This window comes from Oncorhynchus tshawytscha, linkage group LG09, assembly GCF_018296145.1.
Source record: "Oncorhynchus tshawytscha isolate Ot180627B linkage group LG09, Otsh_v2.0, whole genome shotgun sequence".
Lineage (NCBI taxonomy): Eukaryota > Metazoa > Chordata > Actinopteri > Salmoniformes > Salmonidae > Oncorhynchus > Oncorhynchus tshawytscha.
In genome coordinates this window covers 77,366,382-77,387,387 of record NC_056437.1, presented here as the reverse complement: position 1 = coordinate 77,387,387, position 21,006 = coordinate 77,366,382, and the positions used below count along the sequence as shown (strand labels likewise).

General features: G+C 42.3%; 1 protein-coding gene across 3 annotated transcripts in view; it reads right to left on the bottom strand.

Annotated features, from left to right (window-relative positions):
- The window catches only part of LOC112259190 (cdc42-interacting protein 4 homolog), a 28,343-nt gene extending 9,295 nt beyond the window's left edge, over nt 1-19,048 (bottom strand). For 2 of the 3 annotated variants that reach the window (XM_042327489.1, XM_042327490.1), the window contains exons 1-9: nt 18,768-19,048; nt 7,713-7,828; nt 6,452-6,508; nt 5,827-5,974; nt 5,291-5,353; nt 4,518-4,622; nt 4,197-4,325; nt 2,002-2,148; nt 1,625-1,822 (exon numbers count right to left, since the gene is read on the bottom strand). In XM_042327489.1, the coding sequence (XP_042183423.1) occupies nt 1,625-1,822; nt 2,002-2,148; nt 4,197-4,325; nt 4,518-4,622; nt 5,291-5,353; nt 5,827-5,974; nt 6,452-6,508; nt 7,713-7,828; nt 18,768-18,791 (987 nt within the window). In that variant the 5' untranslated portion in view covers nt 18,792-19,048. Of the gene's footprint in view, nt 1-1,624; nt 1,823-2,001; nt 2,149-4,196; nt 4,326-4,517; nt 4,623-5,290; nt 5,354-5,826; nt 5,975-6,130; nt 6,220-6,451; nt 6,509-7,712; nt 7,829-18,767 lie in introns of those variants that run through there. The other variant, XM_042327491.1, reaches the window with a different exon arrangement.
- Between the last annotated feature and the right edge of the window lie 1,958 nt (nt 19,049-21,006).

Genomic DNA, 21,006 nt, shown 5'->3' with positions numbered 1-21,006 from the left:
GCAACAACAACAAAACACAAGCCACGATGAAGGGTAGAGTAGAGTGAGCCTACGTGAGGAACAAGGTTGACAGATTGGAGCGGACCAACGGGAGGTTCCATTGGTTAACCGCAATCTGGACACAGATACATAGGTAGACTGAACTGGGTACAAAGTACACACTATAGGTCTGGGCCTGGTATACATGCTTGTAATACGGGTAATAAGAAACATAGCAGGTCTCTAAGCTGGTGGGAACTACTGAACGTTGGCATGATGGTGTAACCAAGTGAGGAGCAGTGAGGGAGAATATAGTCAACTCTACAGGCTGGTTTCTCAGTCACAGATCAGCCTAGACCTACAGGAGTCCTGGACTAAAAAACACTTTAACTAGGAGCTGTTTGAGTCAGTGTTGTGCAGTTGGGAATGTGGGGGGAGGGGGGTTTACAAATGACATCCAAAGCTCTTTCTCACAGGCCAATATGAAAGTTAACTCTGATCATTACTGAACCACCTCTTTGGGGAGAGCAGGAGCGATGACACAGAGCGGTGCATCACATAGACAGGACGGGAGGTAGGCTGGGTGTATTAGAGGAACAGGATTGGACAGCAGTCAGCAGGGTAAGCCAATCAGACAAGCAGCAGGAGGAAAGTGCTGGAAGAGACAGGAGGGAGGAGAGAGAGAGATACAGCAGTGGGTAGAGGCCGGCCATGATGTAGGTTAGCTAGGTGTTGGGTTGCTGTACTCTCAACATTCATGTCTAGTTTATTTTTAGTCGTTTCAGAGTGGCTCAGAAGGCCTGTTTAAGGGACATCCGATATATTCTAGATCTAGACGGCCTCTAGTGGTCCAACGTCATCTATGATCTCCAATGACGGTGTAGAGAGAACACAGAAAAAAATGAGTTCACCTGGAACTAGTCATCCCTGATGGTTGGCATTTCCCAAAGGTGTCATTGTGGTGGTTTGACTGTTAATGTTATAGTCTAGGCCAGTAAAATACAGTATAATAGCAGTGTGTTTGTAGAGGAAAAGTCAGTGTGTTTGTGCCTGTCTGTGCTGATGAAAGCACAAGCTCTGCAGATCGCTGTCTGCCAGTAGAGTTGACCTATTGGAAACCAGTCAGTCAGTCACACGTTGCAGAAAGTCAGAGGGGGCATATTCACAGACAGGCCAGGGACACAGCCATGCACATACCAGTTCTAGAAAGGTGTGTGTGTGTGTGTGTGTGTGTTAGAGAGGGGGCCATGCAGTATGTACATGCAGAGCTCTGGGAACAGGAAAGATTGTGTGAGAGACCACAGCTTCAGGACCATAGTGACAGAGGGAACGTCCCTCTAGGGACCACCAGATGCTGTCTCCCTGATTCAGCCCCTCTGCCTCAACACTGACACACACTGCTCATGGTTTATCGACCTGCACCTTGGAGCACTGATCATTTCAAACACTAAGAAATCCACTCAGGGGACTAGTCATTCATAGGAGGGAAACAAACTGATTAGGGTATGAATTGTAGATTAGGATAATAATGTCTATTCCTAATTCAGAAAGTCACTCAGCTAGTCAGAACTGAGTCATGGGAGTGGGATGTACCAGGTGTGTACACTTGTCATTGTGAGGAGGAGTGGTGGTACTATCAGCCTACCTTACTCTTCTTGCTGAACAGCCAGAACGGTTTGCTCCTGTTCTTGCCCAGCAGCTCCAGGGGGCCTTTGGGTGTACCGAGGGTGCCCAGGCTGCTGTCTGAGGAGGCACGGTTGATGCCCTGACTGTAGTCCTCAAAGTCCAGGTCCCCAGGACGCTCAAAGCCTGACTTGTACTGCTCTATAAGAGCTATGGAGTCCTGCAGGGACAGTAGGTTGGATTATAACAGTGAAACACAGATCAACAAAACCAAAATGTTTCAAAGCATGCGTGTTTCATACCCATTTCCCTCACATTCTTTTGAACTTCATTGGACCGCATGTATCTACGTACGTTACGTTTGTTTTGTATACATTCAGTACAGTACAGCCGACTCACATTCCTCTCATTGACATTAGTGCCCGCTTTGGTGACGCCCTCCAGACACTTCCCGATAATGGGCATCACGTGCCTCTCCGTGTCTGAGAACAAGACGTAGCCCTGCGCCAGCTTCCTCACCCGCCTCTCATCCATGTCCTGGAGTTTCTATAGGGAGAGGAGGCACATACAGGACGTCACTCAATCAGATCTGCCATGTCTTGGTGCCTGATTAAAGAATAACAACCTGCAGGCAGTCACTGATTCCGAGGTGCTAGAGGAGCTCCTGAGACTTGACCCCAAAAAAACATCTGGGTCAGTCAATTTAGACCCTTTCTTCTTTAAGGTCGCTGCCCCTATCGTCGCCAAGCCTCTCGCTCCTTTCTGGGGAGGTTCCCATTGCTTGGAAGGCAGCCACATTGAGTCCTTATTTAAAAGGGGGAGATCAAACTGATCCTAACTGTTACAGGCCTATTTCTATTTTGCCCTGTTTATCAAAAGTGTTGGAAAAACTTGTCAATAATCAACTGACTGGCTTTCTTGATGTACTGTATATAGTATTTCATACCAGTATCTCTGGTATGAAATCTGTTTTACGCTCAGATTATGATGCGTCACTGCAACCTTAAAAGTTCCTAAATTATGTCACCATTGCCCTTGATTCTAAGCAATGTTGTGCTACTATTTTTATTGACTTGGCCAAAGCTTTTGATACGATAGACCATTCTTGTGGGCCGGCTAAGGAGTATTGGTGTCTCTGAGGGGTCTTTGGCCTGGTTTGTTAACTACCTCTCAAAGAGTGCAGTATATAAAGCCAGAAAATCTGCTATCTCAGTCACTGCCTGTCACCAAGGGAGTACCCCAAGGCTCGATCCTAGGCCCCAAGCTCTTCTCAATTTACATCAACAACATAGCTCAGACAGTAGGAAGCTCTCTCATCCATTTATATGCAGATGATACAGTCTTATACTCACCTGGCCCCTCCCCGGATTATGTGTTAAATGTTCAACAAAGGTTTCTTAGTGTCCAAGCTTTCTTTATCCTAAACCTTGTTCTGAACACCTCCAAAACAAAGGTCATGTGGTTTGATAAGAAGAATGCCCCGCCACCCCACCGGTGTGATTACTACCTCTGAGGGTTTAAAGCTTGAGGTAGTCATCTCAAACAAGTACTTGGGAGTATGGCTAGACAGTACACTGTACTGCTCTCAGCACATATCAAAGCTGCATGCTAAAGTTAAATCTAGACTTGGTTTCCTCTATCATAATCTCTTTCAGCCCAGCTGCCAAACTAACCCTGATTCAGATGACCATCCTACCCATGCTAGATTACGGAGACATCATTTATAGATCAGCAGGTAAGGGCACTCTCGAGCGGCTAGATGTTCTTTACCATTCGGCCATCAGTTTTGCCACCAATGCTCCTTATAGGACACATCACTGCACTCTATACTCCTCTGTAAACTGGTAATCTCTGTATATCCATCGCAAGACTCCACTGGTTGATGCTTATTTATAAAACCCTCTTAGGCCTCACTCCCCCTATCTGAGATATCTACTGCTGCCCTCATCCTCCACATACAACACCCAGTCTGTCAGTCACATTCTGTTAAAGGTCCCCAAAGCACACACATCCCTGGGTCGCTCGTCTTTTCAGTTCGCTGCAGCTAGCGACTGGAATGAGCTGCAACAAACACTCAATCTGGACAGTTTTATCTCAATCTCTTCATTCAAAGACTCAATCATGGACACTCTTACTGACAGTTGTTTGTGTGATGTATTGTTGTCTCTACCTTCTTGCCCTTTGTGCTGTTGTCTGTGCCCAATAATGTTTGTACCATGTTTTGTGCTGCTACCATATTGTGTTGTTACCACGTTGTCATATTGTATTGTTACCATCCATTGCTGCCTTGCTATGTTGTCGTCTTAGATATCTCCTCATGTCATGTTGTCTCTCGTTGTTATATGTTATATATCTTTTTTCAATCCCAGCCCCTGTCCCCACAGGAGGCCTTTTGCCTTTTGGTAGGCCATTATGGTAAATAAGAATTTGTTCTTAACTGACTTGCTTGGTTAAATAAAGTTAAATAAAAAAAATAAAAAAAATCTGTGTTTTTAGTGTCTATTGAACCAAATGTTAGCATTTAAAATATTTCCAGCATGAGGAAGGAAAGCTAGGTTAAGGTCAGGATGGATGGGTGAGAGGCTCTGCCTTACGTTGAAGATGAGAGGCATGTCACTGAAGTAGAACTGGCTCTGCTCCTTGTTGTATTTCTGCAGCTGGGCTGCGTAGTCGTTCTTACACTCCTCCGCTATGTGTGTCCTCATGTTGGCCTGCTGTTTGGCCTGGACACAGGTAACAAAACAAACACACAGGTCACACACAGGTCGGTCTGGTGGCTCACATTCCACTGTCTAAGGGGAAACAGGACAAGTAGGACAGCTGGAATGTGTTCAGTAGGGCACACCGTAGGAAAACCTTTTGCAACGGAAAATGAAAACCTGTGTTCTTTTTATTCTGCGTTGGTGTCCTACTACCTTCTCGACGTCGGCCTTGGTGGCGTTGATGTCCTGGTCAGTTTTCTCGGCATATTGAGCAGCTTTGTCCGCTTCCCGCCACTCCCTCTCAAAACGTTTCTTACTCTAAAACACAGAGAGACAGAAACACACCATGTTGATCTTAGCTAACCCAATACTGTGTTCTGTGGGTATTCTTTGAATGGAATAGAATAGTCTCTACTATTGTGTACAAGCGAGACCTCTGCTTCACCCAAGGTTAGTGAACACTTGCCCAATGGCCACTAACACCTGACTTTACTGAATGGGGCTGGAACATCAGTGGTTTAAGTCAGTGGTGCTGAGCCATACAGTTATGAGCAATGGCTGGAGTGCTGCTAGTTTCTGGTCTCGTTTTGGTTCCCTACCCCTGCTTTTAAAATGAGCTCCTCATCTCTTTTTACTGTATATTACAAATACTGGTCACCTGAATCACCATACACACAACTAGTGAACAAACATCCCTTTCACTGATGTAACAATGACCCCACTTACAGCAGACAAAAAGCAGACAATATGAGAGAGCATTCAGAAACATTTGTCAGCTTTCACCACATTAGACAATGGAGGACAGTGACTGGACAAAACATTGCCCTTTGACTGAACAGAAAGACAGACAAGTTGTTCCCTGACAAGGAAAGTATTGGCCTACTGTATAGAGAGGATGTATACATTAGTATTCTACCAACAACGTAGATTTTCCCTTTGGAAGAGAGGAGTTATTGGCAGACGGCCTGACATGTAAACAAACTTACACTGTCGAGCTGCTTATAGGTGCTCTCCAAACTCTGCTGGGATTTCTTGGCCTCCGACAGATGCTGCAAACAGACAAACAGAGAGAGGACACATGAGACACCAAGAACACTAGGATGATGACATGACGGTCCCTACTTAGACAGGGCCATTGGCATTGTGTACAGAATAAACAACGGCCACCAAAAACCACTGAACAAAACAGATGGTAAACAAATAGTCTGTCTGTCTGTGGGTCATGTCTACTGGGAGACTTTTTAATGTTTGTGTGTGTTCTATATTCCATTGGGGTTGGGCCAAGGCATTCCTCTCCTTTCAGAGGATGACAACATGACAGTTACCACCCCCCTACGAGAGAACCCAAGTAAGGCGACCTTCATGCCATAACAGAGGAACCTACAAATCTCTGCTCGTCCTTCCTGTCTCCTTCATACTCTCCCTCCTTTTCCCTAGATCCCACCCATCTTCACTCGCCCTCACTATAATCAGAGTTTTGAACTCTTCCATCCTTCTCTCTCAGTGTGGATCCCTCTCTCACCGTCTTACGCTCCATCTTGAGCTCCTGCAGGTACTTGGTGAGTTCGATGCAGATGTTCATCATCATGTTCTCAGCAATCAGCTCCCTCTGTCCTGCGTAGTCGTTCATCTCATTCAGGATGTCCAGGAAGGACTGGTGGTTGGAGAACCTATGGGAGAGGGAGGGGAGTGAAGAGGGGGGAGGGAGGAAGGGAGGGAAAGGATATAGAAGAGATGAGATCTGTAATCGATTTGGGCATTGACAGGAAGTTACATACACTGGTGCTTAAATAGCGGTGTTAGCCAGGTAATGATAGGTCCATTACTTCCTTATTCCCGTTTCCCTCTCAGGGGGTATAGTAGCAGTCATTTGCATTGCTCTGCAGGTGCTGGCATAGCCTCTCCAACTACAGTACTATAGACAGGAAAGCAGTTTGAAAACACGTCATTGAAATTACGTCATGTATTGTTGGAGTATTATTTTAGTCAAGCTTTGTTTTCCTTCTCTATGTCTGATTAGGAACTGAAAGTCATGTTGAAGTTCACAGCTGGCCTGGGCAGGTACAAATAAAGCACATTTATTTTATACACACACACACACACACACACACACATTCATTCACACACAAAAGCCCACAATAGCTCACCTGCATTCCTGTTCCTCTTTACAGCCTCGTTTAGGATTGTATTTCTTTGTTAGATTTCTGTCAATATTAGGAGAGGGGGAAGATATGGTAAGTAGTCTGGAAGATAGAATATGTCAAAAGCACAGATGCAAACTTAATTATCCTAAATGATAGGAAAACAATGCATCAAACGAGGGTGTCTATTCAAATCTCAATAAACAAGTTCAAACCTAAATTGGTTACAGTTTGCATTGAATAGAAATGATTCAATTTAAAATCAATCCACACCTCTAAGAAACAATACACAATATTTGCTTCTTGTAGGCAAGACTGCCCCGGTCAATATCAAATCATTTCTAGGTAACAATTAATTACCTTACTGTAAATGTTTTTAATTAAAATGGTCAAAAAGAAACTAGCAAGAATTCTGCTAAGACTGTGAGCGGTCTGTCTGGGAGTGGTCAGAGAGGAGCCTAATGGGAAGGATGTGTAACCTGAAAGCTAGCTGTTATTGGCCTATTATTAACATCTAGGTCTAAAAAAAAAAGCACCCAGCCAAACAAACTGAAATTTCAGGCAGCTCTTACACTAAAAGGGCATTATCATAATTGTCACAATTTATCTGTATTCTTCCAACCTCCGTGGACAGATGTGTGTGTGTGTGTGTGTGTGTGTGTGTGTGTGTGTGTGTGTGTGTGTGTGTGTGTATATATATATATATATATATATATATATATATATATATATATATATATATATATATATATATATATATATATATATATATATATATATATATATATATATATAAAACACAGGAAATCATGTTTGACTGCACTGCCCCTTTAAGGGAAAGCCAATGCAAAACTACAGTCAAGAAGAACATGTTAAAACAGATCCACTTCTCCTATTCTTCCTTCTTTCATTAGAGCTCTCGCTGACCACATCCTGTCCATCATGTGCCAGTCTGCTCCCACTTCCTCTCCTCTCCACCAGAGCCCATCAGCAGATACTGACAGACACACTCGGAGTGAAAGTGATAAATGGAGAAAAAGGGAGGCAATAATGCAGGCTCAAGCTTGAGAATGAGGGCAGTGTTTCTGGGACTGTCTGGGCTGTGGCAATGCCAACAGGGGGAGACGAGTTCAATTCTGCCCCAAACTAGTCATAAGACACCACATACATTTCATAAAACAGCTTTTGAGCACAAACATCAACTGCTGTGGGCACACAGGCAGGAATGAGGCCTGAGGAATGAGGAACCATGAAGAATGAGGCCTACCTCAGCTGCTTGGCATAGTTCTGCTCTATCTCCGTCCTCTCCTTCACAAACTTGACATACTTCTCTACCAGTTCCAGCCCGGATTGCGTGTGCTTGTCGATGATGTCATATTGGTCCTGGGGAGAAGGAACATGAAAAGAGAGAGAAAGAGATTATGCACGATACACACGAGATGGATGATATCTAATGGTGACGAGCTAAGAATGACAGGGCATGCTTCATCGGATGAGTGACGTCATCTAAAAGAACGCTGGATATTAATCAGTCTGAGGCAACATTTCCTTTACAGACTGTTGATACTGAATCTCAAGTCACCATATCTACCCAAATGTTATGCCTTCCAAGAAATCTCTACATATGCACAACCCTTAACTCCCGGCCTTGAGATGCTAAATCATCCTGCTGCTAAAGAGAGGGGGAAGAGGGAGAAAAAGTTGGAAAAGGGCAGGAGAGAGAGCAAGAGGACACAGGGAGGACAACCTTTTACCGACAGGAAATAGGAAACGCCCCCACTCTTGCACTTCCTGTGGTACGTAGACTCAGTAGAAACATCCCAAATATGAATTGCATATAAATTGCATAAAAGGACAAAAATTGGCTAAAAGAAATCTTCATAAATTGAAAAAAATACCAGTTTCATTTGAGGACCAAAATGTTGACAGCGGTGCCATACAGATTGTAAAATAGAAGAGAATAGATGTACTGTATTGCATAGATAATACACAGCGAGTAGCAGCATAGCCACTTCACCTGCCTATAATTCACAAATGACCTCGACTAACCTGTACGCACATTGACTCGGTACCCCCTGTATGTGTGTGTGTGTGTGTGTATATATATATATATATATTTTTTTATTTTATTTATTATTACCTTTATTTAACGAGGCAAGTCAGTTAAGAACAAATTCTTATTTTCAATGACGGCCTAGGAACAGTGGGTTAACTGATTTGTACCTTGTCAGCTCGGGGGTTTGAACTTGCAACCTTCCGGCTACTAGTCCAACGCTCTGACCACTAGGCTACCCTGCCGCCCCATATTGTGTTACTTGTTATTATGTTTTACTTTAGTTTATTTGGTAAATATTTCCTTAACTCTTCTTGAACTGCACTGTTAGTTAAGTAAGTTAGCATTTCATGGTAAGGTCTACACTTTATTCGGCGCATGAGACAAATGAAGTTTGATTTGATGCCCTCCCAGGCCCACCCATGGCGACACTCCTGCCCAGTCATGTGAAATCCAGAGATTAGAGCCTAATGCATTTATTTCAATTGATTGACTCTCTTATATGAACTGTAACTCCGTCAAATCTTTGAAATAGTTAGAATGGTGAGTTAATATTTTTGTTCGGTGTATATTCTTGCTGTGTAACTACTGTGAAGAAAAGAAAGAGATGTGTATATAATGTACAAAACAAATAAAATGCTGCAAAAACAAATGTTTATTTTTGTCCTCGGAAGAGGGTGATGGATGGGCGAAACAGAAACACACTAAAACGTAACGCATCGTTATTTAGTTTTCCCTACACTTCAAAAGCAAAACACATCGTCAACTCGCAGAAAAAAAACTAAATAGGCTTGCTACCACACGTATCATTAACAGAAATTCCCACACTTTGATATGCAGTGAGGAGTCTTCTCGTCGCTCTTCTCTTTAGTTCCTTTTTTGGCTGGGTGCTTTATGGCCACTTCAAGCACAGACAAGCCTGTTAAAGAGTGATGATGATATCAAGGAACAGCCAATCCTCCCTCCGAACACCTCCAAGCCCTCTGTAGTTACAGTATGGGGGTGGGCCGTCTATGGGAAGAGATTCCTGTCATGTTGGGCCATGTTCTTGACACATCCTACCCCTTCAAAGGGCACGAAAAAAGAGAGTGAACAAATAACACCTACGGCCTTTTATTTGAGAAGAACACGTAACGCATGAACATGTGGGCTTGTATGAAACATTGCGAGCAAATTGCTGTATGTGTGCATGTGTGTAACAGGGAGGACTTATTTTTAGAAGTCTGATCAAATGTTTCGGGGCAGGAAAATGAGGGCCACAGCACACAGTGTGCTCTTTTTGTGTTCACCCTAAACACCACCAAGAGACAAGGAGAGAACATTGGTTTTCATTCCAGTTTAACAAAGTTCTCCTGTCTTAGCGGTTAAGTTGTAAATAAACCAAGCTGATTGTTGTTTCACAACCATTAGGCCTACTGGCTTGGGGGGGTCTTCCACCACACGAACAACCTTGTTTGCCCTCTCCATGAGACAATTTTGTTTAGAAATTGGATCCAATTTAAAGTTTCAGTAAGATAGGACATTCAGTTGGGCTTTTCATTAGCATACTGTTGGCTTCATGATAGCATTTAGGACACACGGACACGGCAAAGAACAGTAATCTTCCAAAGACTGTAGGCCTATCCATCCATGTTGGCCCTGCCTCAACCCAGCAGCCTGTGTCTTCTACCTCCACCCCCCAACTCCAGACAGATTAACTTGTAAAGGCATCACCCTGTACATGGGAAGTCATCCTGCTCAGTGGTGGAAAAGTACCCAATTTTCATACTTGAGTAATAGAAAATGACTCAAGTAAAAGTGAAAGTCACCCAGTAAAATACTACTTCAGTAAAAGATTAAAAAGTACTTAGTTTATCAAAAAGCATCAAAAGTAAAAAATAAAATTGCAAATTATTTTAGAGAGCAAACCAGATGGCACCATTTTCTTGTTTTATTTTAATGTATTTACTTACAGATAGCCAGGGGCATGCGCCAACACTCACACATCATTTACAATTGAAGCATGTGTTTAGTGAGTTCTCCAGATCAGAGGCTGTTCTCTTAATACATGTGTGAATTAGTACTTTTGGGTGTCTGGGAAAATGGATGGAGTAAAAAGTACACATTTTCTTTAGGAATGGAGTGAAGTAAAAGTAGCCAAAAATATACATAGTAAAGCACAGATACCTCCAAAAACTACTTAAGTAGTACTTCCAAGTATTTTTACACCAATGATACTGCTCCACGACCATGGAGAATGTTTCCTGCCTTAGTCACTGTCTTTCATGATCTTTATAAAAGGGCCCGCCTGCCATGCTACATTTTTTACAGTCCTGGATTGTGGAACACACACAGAGCCTGTCCTCACTCTGTCACACTAGCAGCCAGGGCTAATGCCCATACACTGATCTTACACACTGAACACTAGGTGCCTAAAATAACTGCTGGATTAACGGCAAGGAAAGCAGGGGACAGATGCCACAGAGCAGGCAGCACAGTTGGCCACGAACGTTACAGGCCAAACACAATCACAACCAATTAGGCAGTCTGGACATTGTGGCGAGAGAAGGAATGAATGTTGAATGAATGTTTGCCAATAGTCTCCCTCACACGTAAATAAAAACATATGAAAACCTGGTTAGATCTGTGTGCAAATTGAACTCATTCTCTCACAATCAATTTCACTAGTAGTATGGTCTAAACCTGATAGAAGGTACAGTAAACTACCAGCTAATAAAATCTGTTTTCAGAGGAAAGTAGAGGTTTGAAGAAATGTCTCTTGGGTTAAAAAGTTAAACAGATGTGGCAAATATATCCATATAAATAAATACAAGAGCATGGAGAGATGAGATGTTTTGAGTTCATTAAATGAGGTCAAACCTAATTAGGTTGCTGGTGCTCCATGCAGCGCAGCACTGAGGATGGAAAGGGGACAGGAGGAAGAGAGAGAGGCCCAGGGGGAACATGGGTAATGAGGTCAGAACCTACCATCCCACCCTCCTCTCTGTAACGCTCCATTTACATACTCACTATGTGGGTGTGTGTAGGAGGTCAGATCACTGGGTGGGTGGTGGAGTAGCCATAGCCTAGCTCTCAGATAAACAGTGTAGCAACATTGAGGGGCAGTGTGTTCTCGGCCTGATTTTCTAGTGAAAAGACTGCTTGTTTCTCTGTTTGTCTTGTCCATTGTGTCGCCTACCAGCTACCACTGTAACTCACTCTTGTGCACATTGGCTGGGGAATCCATGACAACCGGTGGCAGTCAAAAGAGGCTGAAATCAACTCATTATGCTCATTAAAACCATGTGAGATCGATGAGCGAGAGCAAAGATCTATCCAGCTATCTATGTTAAAAAGTGAGCTATTGCTTGTTGTCACACGGTACTCTAGTGGGCACCAATCCTGGTCCTGGAAAACAAGTGTACACTACAGTGTTTTCCCAGGCTATTTTAAACTCCTCAATGAAGGTATTGGTGGTCAGTAATTAGCCTAGTTGGCAAACCCTCTCTCCAGGACTAGAGTTGGGCTGGTGACCTCTGGCATGCTCAGTACAGTGCATTGTTGAAAACATTGAAGGATCTGGAGTAAATGTGCCATCATGGAACTGATATCATTCAAAATGTCAAATTCAAGTCAATGGTGGGTGACAATAAGTTGCAGAAGAAAATGTATTTTGAGCTAAATGACTACAGGCTCAAGCAGCCATGCTCATGAGACTGTGCTCCATCCATGCGCGCAGTGGGCAGCAAGAGGCAAAAGGGTCCTATTTCTGGGAATCAAGTAACGCCCAACTGTGGGACAACTTGTTGCGGGCATAGCCCTCCCAAAAGTGGACACTTCCTTAGGACAAAACTAGTCTTGGGGCAAGGAATGTCAATGAAATTCACACGAGTAAAAAAAAGTCCTAGGCCCTAGACATTCTGAATGTTTGGCAGTTTGTGCACAACAATCTGGGTCATAAGCTTTTTCTTGAGAAATTAAACATTGACTTGAACTTGACTAGCTAGTTAATAGCATAATGATCTGAGAGACAAGAGACCAGCTGCTTTGTTCTTCAGGATCCCCAATGACAGCACTTTGATTTGAGTTGCAAATCGTGCTATAACTTATGTACCTGCATTTACACAGACAGCCCAATTCGTTTGCCCATTTATGGAAGGGGGAGGGGGGACTTCTATGCAGATTCAGGAATGCACACATGCAGGAACACCACAAATTGCGTGCTGCAATCACACACACTTAAAATTATGGGCAAAAAACAAACTGTGCAAAGGACAAATTAGTGAAACATAGCAGAATTGGACTGCCTGTGTAAACAGCATCACATTTGTATCTGTTCAGAGAGTGACATGCTGGTCCAACTCAAGGTGTCCAAAAAATAATATGGACCCATCCAATTGGCGACAGATTTTCATGTGAATATTCTAAAATCAGGTAACATTTTTATTTACCAGACATTTGAGAAATTTAAAGGACATCCTTATGCATTCAGATCCAACCTGATGCAGCATCAATAAATGAGGGATGCTGGACAAATTAGCCACATTTACAAGTCCTTAAAAACCACCCTTAAGCAAATTACAAAAACACTATTCCTTGTGTTTTGATGTGTAGCATATGCAAAACTTTATAGACTACTTTCCTAATACAATTGTCCACCTCATGGTTCACCTGTCAGAGATGAGCACTAAATGCATCAGGGAATTGCATGCAAAGCCTTCAGTGTCCACAGCATGATTTTCATATTTTAACAACTTATTTCTTTAAATTGTTGTGCACAAATTTGTTAACATCCCTGTAAGTGAGATTCTCATTTGCCAAGATAATCCATCCACCTGACAGGTGTGGCATATCAAGAAGCTGATTAAAACAGCATGATCATTACACAGGTGTACCTTGTGCTGGGGACAATATAAAGGCCACAGAATTACTACAGTGGAGTATCCAGCAACTTCGCACAACCATTGAAGAGGAGTAGGACAGCATTCCACAGGCCACAATCAACAGCCTGACAACTATGCTGCGGAGATATGTTACGCTGCATGAGGCACGCTGACTAGTTAAATAAAAAATTATATCACACCAGATACTGCCTGGTTCTGATCCACACCCCTACCTCGGTTTTTAAGATATCTGGGACCAACAGATGCATATCTGTATTCCCAGTCATGTGAAATCCATAGATTTGGGCCAAATGAATTTATTTCAATTGACTGATTTCCTTACATAAACTGTAGTAGTACTGAGTAGTAACATGTTTGAACTTGTCGCACATTACGTTTATATATTTTTGTTCAGTATGTATGCATGCGTATGTGTACATTGTATACATGGTATTCAGACCCCTTGACTTTTTCCACATTTTGTTGCATTACAGCCTTATTCTGAAATTGATTACATTGATAAGGAAAACAATCTACACATAATACCTCAAATCACAAACAAAAACAAGTTTAGAAAATGTTGCTAATTTCAACAACAAAAAAAGTATCACATTTACATAAGTATTCAGACCATTTACTCAGTACTTTGTTGAAGCACCTTTGGCAGCGATTACAGCCTCAAGTCTTCTTGGGTATGATGCTACAAGCTTGGCACACCTGTATTTGCAGAGTTTCTCCCATTCTTCTCTGCAGATCCTCTCAAGCTCAGTCAGGTTGGATGGGGAGCGTCGCTGCACAGCTATTTTCGGGTCTCTCCAGAGATGTTCGATCGGGTTCAAGTCCGGGCTCTAGCTGGGTCACTGAAGGACATTGAGACTTGTCCTGAAGTCACTCGTGTTGTCTTGGCTGTGTGATTAAGATCATTGTCCTGTTGAAAGCTGAACCGTCAGCCCAGCCTGGAGGTCCTGAGCACTCTGGAGCAGGTTTTCATCAAGGATCTCTCTGTACTTTGCTCCGGACATCTTTCCGTCGATCCGGACTAGTCTCCCCGTCCCTAAAAACATTCCCACAGCATGATGCTGCCAACACGCTTCACAGTAGGGATGGTGCCAGGTTTCCTCCAGACGTGATGCTTGGTATTTAGGCCAGAGTTAAATCTTGGTCTCATCAGACCAGAGAATCTTGTTTCATGGTCTGAGAGCCCTTTAGGTGCCTTTTGGCAAACTCCAAGTGGGCGGTCAAGTGTCTTTTACTGAGGAGTGGCTTCCTTCTGGTCAATTTACCATAAAGGCCTGATTGGTGGAGTGCTGCAGAGATGGTTGTCCTTCTGAAAGGTTACAGAGGAACTCTGGAGATCTGAGAGTGATCATCGGGTTCTTGGTCACCTCCCTGACCATGAACCCTTCTCCCCCGATTGCTCAGTTTGGCCAGGCGGCCAGCTCTAAGAAGAGTCTTGGTGGTTCCAAACTTCTTCCATTTAAGAATGATGGAGGCCATTGTGTTCTTGGGGACCTTCAATGCTGCAGGAATGTGTTGGTACCCTTCCCCAGATCTGTGCCTTGACACAATCCTGTCTCGGAGCTCTACGGAGAATTCCTTCGACCTCATGGCTTGGTTTTTGTTCTGACATGCACTGTCAACTGTCGGAACATCTATCATGCTCAATTAATTGAATTTACCAATCAGTTGAATTTACCACAGGTGGACTCCAATCAGCTTGTAGAACAGGATGCACCTGAGCTCAATTTCGAGTCTCATAGCAAAGGGTCTGAATACTTATGTAAATAAGGTATTTCTGCTTTATATTTGCAAATTAAAAAATAAAATAAAAACTGTTTTCACTTTGTCATTATGGGGTAGTGTGTGTAGATTGATGAGGGAAAAATGAATTGAATCCATTGTAGAATAAGGCTGAAATGTAACTTAATGTGAAAAAAGGGAAAGGATCTGAATACTTTCCGAATGCACAGTGTATGCTTCCATTAATTTCTTTCAACTGGTGCCGGGGGATGTTCAGATGAGTCTTGTGAGGCCTGTGGGCGTCCTAGAGCAAAACAACCGACATGTACATGTTCGTGAGTCTAACCTTTCCACAGAGGGGTCATATTATTGTAGCCCAGACTGTTAGGATGCTACAAACAGAAGTTGGAAGATCGGCTGTACCAACTTCAGACGTGTCCCATGGAGTAATCTTTCCATAGAGGAGTCATAATAGTTTGTAGGCCAAACCGTTTGGACGCTACATACGGTTTTGTGAGAAGACAGATTTTCAGGATGTCTCATGGTCTGACAAACCCTACTCTAGTTCTGCCACCTTTCACCGCAGATGCGGAACTGCAACATCAGACGATGCGGTGGATTGAGACGCATCCAATGCAACAATAAAAAAACTGCCCTCTCGCTTGAATTGACAGATGTATTATTATGCTAATTAGAGTTCCGCAGGGCGTGGACATCGACTCTAGGGGTTTTTAAAGCAAACTCAAAGCAAACTCAGAGCTGCAAACTCTCACGCATTGGCCCTTACCATGTAGGTCCATTGCTTGGTCAAGAGTTGTTGATATCTGATAGAGATTTGCATAATACATCCCATGCCTCAACTGGATTTGCTTGAGCTTTATTTATCACGGCCACTGATCACTCTATACGAACAATATCTTGAAAATGTTTGAGATGAGAGGATTGGAAGGGGTAATCCAAGCACTAAGGATAACTTTTTTTGCTGATGTCAACCCCACATAAATGATTCATTTTCTGAACCAGTTGAAGTACAAATGCAGAGTCATCATTCAACAAAAACAAAAAGTGGATCTTTGTTCACAGGGTAACCCAAAACTTTAGTAAGGCAATTTAAAACATGTAACCAGAACGGGGACACCACAGGACATTCCCAAAACATGTAACCAGAACGGGGACACCACAGGACATTCCCAAAACATGTAACCAGAACGGGGACACCACAGGACATTCCCAAAACATGTAACCAGAACGGGGACACCACAGGACATTCCCAAAACATGTAACCAGAACGGGGACACCACAGGACATTCCCAAAACATGTAACCAGAACGGGGACACCACAGGACATTCCCAAAACATGTAACCAGAACGGGGACACCACAGGACATTCCCAAAACATGTAACCAGAACGGGGACACCACAGGACATTCCCAAAACATGTAACCAGAACGGGGACACCACAGGACATTCCCAAAACATGTAACCAGAACGGGGACACCACAGGACATTCCCAAAACATGTAACCAGAACGGGGACACCACAGGACATTCCCAAAACATGTAACCAGAACGGGGACACCACAGGACATTCCCAAAACATGTAACCAGAACGGGGACACCACAGGACATTCCCAAAACATGTAACCAGAACGGGGACACCACAGGACATTCCCAAAACATGTAACCAGAACACACCACAGGACATTCCCAAAACATGTAACCAGAACACCACAGGACATTCCCAAAACATGTAACCAGAACACCACAGGACATTCCCAAAACATGTAACCAGAACACCACAGGACATTCCCAAAACATGTAACCAGAACACCACAGGACATTCCCAAAACATGTAACCAGAACACCACAGGACATTCCCAAAACATGTAACCAGAACACCACAGGACATTCCCAAAACATGTAACCAGAACACCACAGGACATTCCCAAAACATGTAACCAGAACGGGGACACCACAGGACATTCCCAAAACATGTAACCAGAACACCACAGGACATTCCCAAAACATGTAACCAGAACAGGGACACCACAGGACATTCACAAAACATGTAACCAGAACAGGGACACCACAGGACATTCACAAAACATGTAACCAGAACAGGGACACCACAGGACATTCACAAAACATGTGCATTAGTGTTCCAACAGCATTTATACAGCATCTATCACATATTGGAGTAGGAATCAGCTTGATAGAATGCAGCCTTTAGACAGCATGTACTAAAGTCGATTTCATCCACACTTGCATTAGTCCCCTCGTTTGGTGATAAATAATTTTGTCAAACAGATTGTGAACCGAAAACTGTATGTTTGATTCTAGAGGGGGAGCAATGAATAGAACAATTGTTTGGTTAGGATGTAGGGTCACATTTATGACATCTTGTCTTCAAGAGATTTTATTATCAATTTACTTCAGTATGATCAGTGGAACAATTCTCATTCTCAACAATGGCCTAAAATATAGGGTAATTACTGTGCTTGTCAGCAAGAACACGACTATTATTCCCCACACATTTTATTATTCCACTTCTTCCCAATTGTGCCACTGTAATCACATATTTGAAGTCTGATATTGCTACGTGTGTCTTTGAAAATGAATGAGGCTATGTATTACCGCAGCTATTCATGGACAGTTTTGAATAAATTATACAAATAATCATTGATATTCAATGCTCCAGGAATCAAATGTTTTAGTATTGTGCACAAGCTAGGCAGAGATGGTAGGGGGACTATGTAGAGTAAGATGACAGCAAGGATCTTCAACTATATAGTAAGCATAAGTAGTAAGTATCCTTGCACGAGCCTTGGCTTGCACGAGCTGGAACGGATCATAGGGCATGAGCCCATCTACTGTTTCTGTTGCGTGAGGCAGCTTGATGTAAAGTACACACCCTGGATAGCACGCTAGTCTATCGCAGGGCCTTACCCCCAATATATATCCTTAGAATGCATAAACCACCTGAATATTGATATTCATTAGATTTTTCATCAAGCTTGGGTGATTTTAAGACATTTTCCAAACACATAGATCAGGCGTGGCCAACTCTCCTGGAAACCAAGTAGGATTTTCTTCCAGACCCATAAACAAACATTTAAAAAAAGTGTTACCCCCTTCCATTAACATTAAAAGTTCCTGTGCCGAGCATACAACTTTCCACATGAGAACAGGGATCAATCCCTGCTTACAACCTTCCCACTGTTTCTAGCATTTGCCTGTGTCCCGATCTCTTTTCATTACTGTCTGGATAAAGTGTCAAACCACAAACAAACAAAAAAATACTTCATCCCCCAAAAATCTCAAAGTAACAAAGTCATCAAATTGTGAGTTAATTTAAAATGTTCAAAGCATCCTAAATACGCCTAACCTGTGGTCTACATTTTTTTCCCACCCCGGTCATAGAACTATGCCATGTCAAAATACATAGAATTGCAGAAAATGTGTTTTAAACAGTAACATTATTTTGGGAGGATCTCCCCCAAGAAAATAATTCTTAATAATTCTCAGTATTGTTTGACTACCTCCATCAAACCCTTGTTATGCTCATAGTCATAGAAGAAGCTACATGAAACATTACATTAAAAGTGGCAAAAACAATACTTCACGAGAGCTAAAGCCCTTGGCAGATCCCAGACTGCTCGCATACTCACCCAGAGATCCGTTCCCCAGTCCATGTTTAACGTCTTCTTATCAGCGGATCCCTGAATACAAAGAACTTCTTCAAAGTTATCCCAATTTGGATGACGCCTCAACCCTGAAATATGAATTCCGAGGACGCTCAAATACCTCTTCTGGTATCCTTTCCGTTTCTAAACAGTGAGAATCATTTCTCCCTATAATTTAGCTAGTTATCGCTAACTAGTCTAGTTAATCTAAACAATATTCGTTGCAAAGGAAAGAGGGATAAACTAGCTTTCATATCCGCGTCACTCCCAAATCCTAATTCTTAAAGGGACAGTTCCCTAATGTATTTGCCTTCAATAAAATGTTCACTGGCATGTCATTAGCAGTGACGCTTGTTTATTTACTTTTAAAAACAGTTTTGAAAATAGTTCAAGGAAAATGAATGTTCAGATTCTACTGTAATTAGACTACAGCAAGCAATACAATTAAGCATTGATATAGAAATATGAACATTCTTATTATATTCCTTTGTATGATGACAGATGCAAGACAATTGAATAGCCAAAAATCTAAATCTAAAAGCTTTTAAAAAAAACGCTAGTCACACAAAAAGCTCATAGTTAAGATTGTTTAAACACAATTCAACCAACTGTACCACTGAATCAAGGCCTATGTATTGACAGTATTCGGAGTCATTTTCTAGACTGAGGTAAGCACACACACACATAGCTACTTCATACTTACATAAATCCTCAAATTTTACAACACTATTTGTTCAAGAGGGCAGCCAGCACATGGCAGTAATACATTTCCTTTTGTTATTTTCTTATGCAGTGTAATTCCTAGCAGGGGCGCAACTTTCACTGGGGGCGGGGGGCATGTCCCCCCCACATTCTGAAATGGCATTTTTTTGTCCCCCACAGTTTATCATTGGAATGTGATACAAAACGAGGCAACGGTGTGCTTTAAGACATGCAGATGTCTCCGATCGGTCGCATAGGCTGTTTGGCGTGTTTATCCAACTGGATATTTTTTTTAAATATGTTTTTATGTCTCCCCACCAAAGTTGCAGCCCTATGTGTCTAGTCTACACATAGTTGACATTGACTCCAAATCCAATATAAGTACATTAACAGTAAACTCACATAGATTTGTTACTCAAAGTCACATTCAAAATCAAGGAAAATACACTAGTCCGATTGAATCCCCACCTTAATCTTACATTTTAAATTAAAAAAATTGCAGATCATGCAGTCTCATTGTTGTTTGAAAAAAATTGTATTTAGCTTTTCATTCAGAATGAATTGTTCAATGATGTGGATGAAATTTATTTTTAACTATTTGATTTATTAAATCCCATTGTTGCTTGTAGACCAAATTATTTTCATGTCATACAAAAGTGTTACTGCGTGAAGTTTAAAGTACATTCTGTCATTACTAAATTGGGAATGTGATATATTTTAAACTTTTTAAAAAAATGTACACACAAAAAAACATTTCATGAATAAAAGATTGTCATCCTAAAACGAAGTGGATGTTGACGTAATCTTTATAAGCGGGAGGGATTCTTATTTCATTGGTCCTCAACTCGTGGCTCAGTCGTTTCATTCAGTGTAAGTGGAGTTCACAGGAGGTTGTGGCACATTAATTGGGGAAGACGGGCTTGTGGTAAATGGCTGGAGCGCAATCAGTGGAATGGCATCCACGCTCCGTTCCAGCCATTATCATGGGCCGTCCTCCCCTCAGCAGCCTCTCCTGGGCTGGAGTTAGCCTGCTCAGGAGCAGATTAGTTCTGAAATGTACCTGGCTAAAGGGTGAGACACTTTCCTATGAATGGCTGTCCCGAGTTGAACTCAGAGTTGATCTAATTTACCTAGGTAACTCCTCAAACCTTCGTAGGATACCCCTCTGGATCAGATTTGCCTACCCATGTTGTAGACAGTGGCATCATTGGAAAGTTGTTTGGCTGGTTGACGTCTATGGTGTTGATTGTTATGAAATTATAATATCCTTGTCTTTTCCTCAACGTACAGAAGACTTTCAGGAGTATCAGGGTACTGACCGGGATAACTAATGTAATCATTACAATAATTATGATTGTGGGGTCATCTGAAGAGGAAATAGAAGGAGAACAGGAGAGTTTAGACATGATTCAGACCAATTCTGTTTATAAATTGATTCAGGCTAGCTTGTGATCTAGGATTTCTGTTTCGCAATTCAGCTCTTTAGAATTAAATGTCATTCATTCATCTTACTGAAAGAATA